General features: G+C 41.2%; 1 protein-coding gene across 2 annotated transcripts; it reads right to left on the bottom strand.

Moving 5' to 3' along the window:
- Positions 1-2,381: 2,381 nt before the first annotated feature.
- On the bottom strand, positions 2,382-4,111 carry LOC105043504 (B-box zinc finger protein 20). 2 transcript variants are annotated; one of them, XM_010921074.4, is made up of 4 exons: positions 3,951-4,111; positions 3,536-3,807; positions 2,990-3,445; positions 2,382-2,892 (listed from the first exon to the last, which is right to left on the bottom strand). In XM_010921074.4, the coding sequence occupies exons 2-4, from the start codon at positions 3,734-3,736 to the stop codon at positions 2,665-2,667; spliced, it is 885 nt and encodes a 294-aa protein (XP_010919376.2). In that variant the 5' UTR covers positions 3,737-3,807; positions 3,951-4,111; the 3' UTR covers positions 2,382-2,664. The 2 variants fall into 2 exon arrangements, with proteins under 2 accessions (XP_010919376.2, XP_073111880.1); XM_073255779.1 differs by lacking the exon at positions 3,951-4,111 and having other exon boundaries at positions 3,536-3,893.
- Between the last annotated feature and the right edge of the window lie 5,010 nt (positions 4,112-9,121).

The raw sequence follows: 9,121 nt of genomic DNA, 5'->3' as shown, positions 1-9,121 counted from the left end.
GCGGGTATATGTTACCACATGTTCAATAATTGGATGTCCTGTTATGCTTGAATAAGTACTTATGTTTTTTTTTTTTTTATTTGTTGGGTAAGAGAACTACTTATGTTCTGACCGTTGTTTCTTGATCATGTAATGATCTATGTTATCATCCGGACTGTAAATTCCATATAGGTCAGGAATCATGATGTATGACGGCTGTTAATATTCCTTTAGATTTTTATGGAAGTACCGAGATATCAATAATTTGATGGGCAGGCAGGTTTCATTACGGTTAGCTCAAGTTGTAGCTAGTATTGTGACTTAGAGATGAGGTGTTGTGATCTTCTCTGGGTGTACCGCTTTGGTGGCAGTCAGCTGCGGTCGGCCGTGTCAAGCATATGGAAGGGATCCGCTTTAACGGTTTGGTGGCAGCACTAATCTCCTGTCGTACCCTTCTATTTTCCGGGGAACTTGAGAGATTAGGTTCCTTGCTTATTGTATGATGGACAGGTGGGATTTTTTTTTAAAAAAAATGAAAATTAGGATCCGAAAAGAAATCCGCGAGCTGGATCTGGTACATCCAACCCTCATATGAGCTGCCAGTGTTTTTCCGTTAAAAATCTGGGCAGTCATCACATGATAAATTCTGTTGGTCGCACAGAGGGATGCGATACTCGGCATGGCTAAACAGGTTCGGAGGAAACTGTCTCATGTGAAACCTTGATGCATGGTGATGGATAGAGGATGGTATCAGTGTGCAATCTACAGCTAGGAACGGTATCTCTTTCCCTTCTATATTGGTGAGTAATGAGAATATAAAATGGAATTATTGACAGAGCAAGCAGATGTCATCAATGGATAAGCGATAGAGGTCTTATGTAGAAAACCTAATGGTGAAAATCATGAGATTGAGTCTAGATCTTCACTTTCTCCAACAAATAATTGTATTCTTCTTGGCCGTGTCAAGGTTCACAATATCAAGAGAAACTGTCTGTGTTTACAATCCTCTCTAGGTGAAACTAGAGGCTAACACATCAAGAGAACAATTTTTGGATCGTTTGAGGGATTCTTCACCATGCAAAGATGGATGACAATATAGAAGGTGCTGGGTTGAATTCACTTAGATGGAGGTAAGAACTTTGGCCTCGGACTTTGTAGACGAGGCTTAAGAAATTCGGTATATCTCCTCTCTGCTTTCTTGTCTTTCCAAAGATATAGATCTGCTGGGGCTTCCTTAGGCGGTATCTCTTAACGCCTTGCTGTAATCCTGTCCATTCTATCCAACCCATAGGGCTCTCCTTAGTGACGGGTGCGTCAAAGGTCCTTCGAAGCGCTAAAACTTTTATCATCCATGCACAGCGTTATTATCTCTGCAAAATGGTGTTATATAAATCTCTGTAAAATTCCTCGTGTATACTCTACTAACAACTTTGTTCGACATCCTGATTAAATTAAATATAGGGCTTTGTTAACCTACTCGAATTGAAAATGCAATGTGATATCTGTTCCAAAAATTGACTTTAGTGGTTACTTCTACAATTTCTGTGAATTTTTCCGCCTCAAATATTATGCTTAAGCGTTCCAATTTCAAAGATTGGAGCTTATAAATTTGAAACTATATACATTAAGTAAAAATAGTATTAGAAATTTAATAATTTCTTGGAAGGTGCATTTGGGAAACAATTTTTGTTTTAGCTTCTTCGACAATATCAAAATGCAACTGTTCAGGCAGGAAGCTTGACCGAGCCGTATTTGGGGAACCATGTAATTTACATGCCTTCTATGGTGCTGAGCGTTGATTTATTTGACCGAAGCATGGAGTTCGGAGATTTTAGAACTACATTTACAGGGGACACGCATGATTTCACATTAGCCAGAGCGATGTGAAGAAATTGTCAACCGCAGAAACGATAATGACATACATGCTTATCTACGAGTATATGAACCAAAAAATTGTATTTTAGAGGTGCGATTGAGCTGACTTGAGTGTTCTTGCTTTAAATTTCGACTTCTTCCTCTGCCGATGGAATTTTCATCGACATGAGTTGCGGCTCTGCTTTTGTGTTAGGGCTCCGAAGCTTTTCGCGTTCGTTGGGCAGCATGGACTCGAAAGCTCGCCGTACATTTTGACGTCATAATTTCATATCTAAGTGTGTGTGCATAGGAGGATTTTAACACGAGCTTCTTTAGTGTGTCTGGCTTTGCCTGTCGACAATCACGGAGTAGAAAGTATGCTGTCAGTCGCTGCTATTTATCGTTTAGCAAACTCGGCTGATTCTCTTGAAAAAAGAAGAGGTGGTCCCTCACCCACCCATCAGAATGATTCCCCAAAAAGAAGAGGTGGTGGAAAAAAAAAAAAGTTCAGACAGAATTGCAGACAGAATTGCTGAGTACGCCGCAAGAGAACAAGCATTATTTGTCCCACAATCCTTTCATGATTTAGTAGCCAAGCATACATCTCTTTATGAATCACAGCTCCGTTCTCCTTCGTTTCTTGCTCCAATCACATGGTGGAATAAAAGTTTCACGGAGACGAAAGGGAAGCGGAAAAAAAAAAAAGGGGGGGGGGGGGGGGGAAGCAAGCTTCCGACATCGCAAATCGATCGCTGCAATGGAAAGGGGAAAAAACGGTAAGAAAACCCCACCACAAACCCCGATGGGCGGTGCCAACGCGTGCAAATCCCTTCACGAGTACCAGACAGTAGTCCTGCATCTCTTATTGCCGTGCATCTGAGGCACCCTCAAATACGCGTCGCCCCACCGCTGCCGGCTCGCCTTGGACCCAACAAACCCCTGGAACAAGTGCCCCGCCTGGCATTCCTCAACCGGATACTTCGCCTGAGGAACCCATATGGGCGGTCCCTCACCCACCCCACCCAGCCCGCTGCTGCCTTTTGACAGTTCCTCGTTTACCTGCAATCAACTCAACCGTGCCCATCTCTCAGTCCAACTCTTGCCGCTATATATCAAAGATATCAAACCAAGGAAAGAAATTAGAATCATAACGGACCTGAGAGAAAGCATCGGCATCGGCGGCGGCGGCGGCCTCGTCGGTTAGAAAATCCTCCACGTGCCATCCGGGCAGCATTTTTATCAAATACTCCGAGATACTGCTGCTATTGCTACCGTCCGCCGCCGCCGCCGCAGCAGCAGCGGCGGGGGCGGTGGTGGTTGTGCTACTGCTGCACGCGGCCTCCTCCTTTGCTGCTACAACTACAAGATTTTCATGACCCTTGTTGCCGTGGTTCTTGATCTTGACGTGCTTGTCGTTGTCTTTGTTCTTGTCATCCACAACCCCTGCCTCTGGCGGTGGGGCAGATGGGAGAGGGGCGGATGAAAGCCGGACGCCGGTGAGGAGGAACCTGCTGTGATTCATGGTAAGATCACTGGCGGTGTGGATGGGGACGTCGCAGTCCCTGCAGAGGATGGCTCTGTCCTCCCGGCAGAAGAGAATTCCTCTCTTCTCCTACAAGATCGAACAACATTTTTAGCCTTTCATACATAATTAAGGGAGGAAGCCGAAGGTGAATTTTGGGGGGGCCGTTTAGCTGCTCACCTGGCAGATATCGCAGAGCGGGGGGGACTGAATCGAAGAAGAGGAGGGCGAGGGATGGAGGAGGGAGAGGCGGCGGTGCTTGCCGGCGAGCTTGTTGGCGCTGTGGATGCAGCGGTCGCAGGCGTCGCAGAGGGCGGCCTCGTCGGCGCAACAGAAGACCGACGCAGCCTCTGCGGCGCAGACGTCGCACTGTACCTTCATCTCTGATTCTTCTTCTTTTTTTTGGATAAGGGTGCTGCTTCTTCTTCTTCTTCTGTTCCTCTTTGCCTGGACTGGATAGAGGGAGAAAGAGGAGGATGAGAACTAAGGATGCGCAAAGGGTTGGGAAAGGCTGCTTATTATATTGGGAGGAGGACTTTGAGGCGGGTGGAATAAAATAAATGATGCGATTTGATTGCTTTTTGAGAAATCTAACCTAGCTGCAAGAAGCATGGGGAAAAAGAGCAGGGGTTGGACAATCAGCCTCTTACGCCGCTGAGAATCCCTCAGAACGAGTGAAATTATGCTCTGAAGCCGATACCCTGCCGGCTAATATTACGGCGGATACTCGTTACCACATTGGTATTTCAAATGCTCGGCTTCTACTTCTGTGGGAGACGTACGCTTGGACGGTTGTCATGGACGGTCACTTTAATCCCATCCTAATAAGAGAAAGGGAGGAGATGATCTTCTTTTGAAATGAGATGTGCGGACCACTGTTGACCGATTGACTTGAAAAAGAGAGTTGGCATGCATGGAAGAGAGAAAAACTAATTACTAAGCTGATACAACGGAGAAATTATATATATGCAGTATGCCGCCAATCGTAATCAGTCGTTTCTGTAGCAGTGGATTGTGATTGGTGGGAGGAGTATGCGCGGCCGTGTGGTCCATACAGTAGAGGTTACAGTTTCTCGGTGTGATGCGTGCTCCATTTATTAGTTGTGAAATTCGTGGAAACCGCCTCAACTGCTTTCTTGGCTGGTGTCTTGCTCGGGAAATATAATGTCAACGCCTTCCGCGCATGCCGATGGGATGTGTTTGGGGGACCTCAAGACAGATGACGCTTTTGGTAGAACTTCTTTTCACATATCCATGATATGTTTATTTATTTAGGGTGGAAGGATGAGTTTTTGCTATTTTAGAAATATCCATACGTCAGACCGGTGGCAAGTGAGTGAGCATAGCCAACATGTCGATGTCCGGCTTCTCTAGCCATTCCTCCTCGCGTGACACGGGTGACATTAATGTCTTGTAAAATAAATATCTTGATTGCGCTTATCCTGCGAGCATTTTGACCATATTTTAAGCATTCCAAGGAGTCCCACCCCCGTGTTTATGTGGAGAAGTCGGATCATACGTTGGCTCTCTTTTGAACAAATAGTTATCGTAGTTTTTGGTGTTGTAATGATTATTAAATGGAACTAGACAGCTAAGAAAACGGAAGCATGCAGTTTGTCCGTATTATACTTTTTTTTTTTTTCCTTCTTTTGACAACTTTATTTATTATACAAAGTCCACAGTTCCCAGATAAATAAAATTAATAGGCAACAATGTCTTATACAATATTGGACTACTATTTCGAGTTCCTGCCTTAGCAACAGAGTTTGTTGCTTTGATCAAATCAAATCTTTTACCAGCAAGGTGGCACACGGAGACTGTTTGCTGAAAAAGAAACAAGAAAAATCTCATATCCACAAGATAACCTCTCAGTGCTCCACAAAATTTTTGCCTCGGGGGGGGGGCTGTTTTTGGTAAATGCTGCACAAATTAGGGAAGGCTGGCGATGGCTTCATCCCAAGTTTTATGTTTCTAATGGTCAATTTTTCAAGACCCAAAACGTACATTACTTCAGAACTTGGACTGTGCCCCATATTTCTTATGAAAGATATAAAAAAATTTATACTGTTTTTGTCTGTAGACACGCTATAACGAACAATTCACAACGTTTTTAACAGATCTGTTAGATTAAAATCAAATTGCCAATCTTTTATTGCAAACTTTCACATATAAAAGCATGAAGGAATCTATTGACTCTCTCTCTCTCTCTCTCTGTCTCTCTCTCTCGTTCCCATGTTGATTGCCCTGTGTCTTTGTCGGAGTTGGATGGGCATAGCAAAAGGGATAGGTATGACAGGTATGGGGTCAGATATCAGACAAAAGAAGCATGGGCAGCTTCAGCCATCCGAGCCAGCATAATGATATAGGCCCAACTTGCCCTCCCCCACTGTTATCCTTGCCACCCTGCACTTATGATAAAGAAATTAGGACGAGCACTCTCCTGTCCTCTTTCATCTTACCATCTTTCACCTGCATTCATTCAAATGCAATATTAAGCTGATTTTCTCGCACGGAAAAAGGTGGGGAGTTACCGAATCTAAACCCAACCATGCCAATTAAAAAAAAAAAAAAATGTCAGGTTGGATCCATGCCTGAACATTGAACATGCTGCAGGTACTGGCCATCATTATGGTTTCGTAGGCCTTTATTATATTATGATTTCATAGGCCATTTGGCCAAATCATACTTTTTCTAATTTTACTGTTTTTCTACTGCTGACCCTTAGGTTTCGGCCACTTTTTGAAGTCTAACATGGTTTGGGAAAAAATAAAAAAGTCAGCTTCTAAGCGAATTTGCTGAACTAGCAATACAGGAATCTACATGTGAGCCGGTCAAATAGATCTAATTTTTAAGTTGTTTCAGAGTTGGAGCAACAAGATTGAGTTTAAAGTGCAAATGTATTCATAGGTGTGGATTCCTTTGTTCTACCAGAAAAAATCTCAAGCAAGATTTCTCTATCGGATATCATTTGTTTATCTAAGATGATATCAATGCCACTTGTCGCAAATCAAATTCTCACATGTGCAAGTGTCCATATCATACTTTTAGCAACATAATCTTGTCATCTGCCACACCTAATTTTATTGAATGCCCTCCAATGAAGCACAAAAAGATAGAATAATTAAACGGAGTCCCACCAAGTCATCTTATCTAATCTAATCTAATTAACTCAGAAAAGCCACAACACATCCATGAGAACATTATACGGGTATATGGCATGCACCGTGTGGCTATCCATGCCATCAATCACAATTATACGTTTTTACAATGGAGCATCAAAATAAATGAATAAAAAAATTATAAAAAATATGATTGTGATTGAAGTATGTACGGTCATATGGTGCACATGGCGTGTAAAATATAATTTCTCCCATTCCTCCCTCCCCTGTCTCGAGGTTCCTTCATTCTTAGGCATGTGGAGCCGACAGACAAATCAGAGCTGGATTTGTTGGAGGTCATAAGATAACCAAAAGGCGACGTTTGGCGTACTCGCCAGGGCCATCCAGCTCCTTGGGGTGCGAAGTCGGCAACACCTTGACCTTCCATCCAACCACCAATGCATTCACATCACACGCCTTTATTTCGATTCCAATGGTCAGCCTTTCCACACTGCCTCGTGGTTATTCGTCTTCAATTTTTCAGTGGTTGCACTCTCGTTGCTTCTGTCATCTCAAACGACATGCTGAAGAGATGGTGTACGTATCAAAATAGAGGAAGTCAATGATGAATGCCTTTCAACACGACAGGTGGCATCGTCCTTGGAGTTTTTGATCCATAAGCACCATGTTTTAGCCGTGGGGGCGCCCAACGGCGCAACTCTATGCAGTAGGGCTGAAAATGATTCAGTCAATTCGATTTTAAGTAATTTTTTAAAATCAAATCAATATTTTGATTTATTTTTTTTAAAATTAAATATTTAATTAAATATAATTGATTTTTTTAATTCGATTTTGTATCGATCCAAATTTATTCATATATTTTTTTAAATATTTAAATAATTTGAACAATTTTTTGATTTAGACGGATTGATTAATTTGATTTTTATTTTTTTATTATAGTTTATAATCAAATTTAATTTGATCTAAATTAAAATAAAATAGGACTAAACCGATATTTTGATTCTTAATTTAATAAAGTATATAATCCAACTTTGAATAAATATATAATATGAATGTATATATAAATATATAAATCATATAAATAGATGTATATATAAATATATAAAATGATGATATTTTAATTTTGATTTGTGATTCAGTTCGATTTCAATGAATCATATAAATTAATAAATTAAAAATCAAATTAAAATATTAATTTTTTTATTTTATTCAATTGAATCGAATTAGTTAAACCATCAAACCGCGTATTTAGTCCAATTCGAATTAGGTTGGACGGTTTGAATGAAATTTTTTTGCACCTCTACTGATTGAAAAGTCCCCGCCCCTCCCACCCCCAACTTCTTCTCCCTTGTGATGATTACGGCTGACGTCTTACAGAGCAGTTCTTGCCCATCTGCGCCATTAAATTGACATATTTAATGGTGTGTGGTTAAAGAGATCAGAGCATTTGATATTCTACAGCATCATTGGAAGAGAGTTTAACTTTATAAATATTTTAAAAATAAGAATTATATATTACAAATATACTGTAAGGTCTTTAATCCTACATCTGTGATGCAGCTGCGTGGAGAGTGGAGACTTTCCCAGCAGGCTAGGCATCATCATCTTGCTCATCATTATACTGCTGTCATAATTTTTTACGGCAGCCATTTTTAGTGAAGTCATAGCCTGAATGGAGGAAAATTCGTCTTTCAAACATTTTCAAAGTTTATATTGGCTTATAACCATTACATTAGTAGCACATAGCTATTTTATCGAAATAATCGAATTCCACTCCATCATCAAATTGAAGAAACCGAGCATAGATCCTAGGGGGGAGCAGGTCTGATGAGATTTAGGTGACTCCCAAGCTAAATCTAATCTGTAATTAGGAGATTCGGTTTGCATCTGAATCTATTCGCCACCCACCGAACAATTGGACCGAGTTAATTTGACTGATCCAGTAGTGACCGTGTCAGGTAGTGATTAGATCCAAGTTGGGTCGGCAATGGATTAGGACTCGACTCTCAAAAATATATTATTATTTAGAATATAAATAATAAGATCTATAAAAAGATAAAAAATAGAAGTATAAAATTTATGTCATATATATACTTGGAAAACCATCGGGTACAATTTGGGTTTCAATGAATACGATGCACGTAGCCAATCGTGCAGTTTCGAATTAAAAAAAAAAAAATTGATGTTTTGTTGTGTGAGAAGTCGCTCGATTGGCAAGGGAAAAGATAGTCTCTGATCTTCCCGCTCCTCCTCCCCATTTGAGAGTATTACGGTCAATCTCTCATCGTTCGATCGTCGGAGTCGCACACCTGCAAGAAAAATCTTCACTAACCAGAGATACCTCCGATGGAGACCCTCCGATGGTCAAATCAGAAAGGAGACTAGACAACAGTGAAAAATTAGGGCTCAATGGAGGAGGAAGAGCTTGAGAGTTTTTCGAGAGCTTAAAAACACTTACCAAAACTGTTGCCTTACCCCATTTTTATAGTAGAATGCGGTATGGTCCCGTCATTAATGGTGCAGATAACTAGAGAGTTGTCAAATGTCGGGAACTGTCAAATCGACGTAGGTTGTCAGGTCATCAGAATTAACCAATGTCCTTACAGGACAATGTCCCAAGATGGTCGCACAGCATGTCCATAGCGGT

Source organism: Elaeis guineensis, chromosome 4 (assembly GCF_000442705.2).
Source record: "Elaeis guineensis isolate ETL-2024a chromosome 4, EG11, whole genome shotgun sequence".
NCBI classification, from domain to species: Eukaryota; Viridiplantae; Streptophyta; class Magnoliopsida; order Arecales; family Arecaceae; genus Elaeis; species Elaeis guineensis.
The sequence above is the reverse complement of the archived record's forward strand: the minus strand, read 5'-3'. Positions and strand labels throughout refer to the sequence as shown.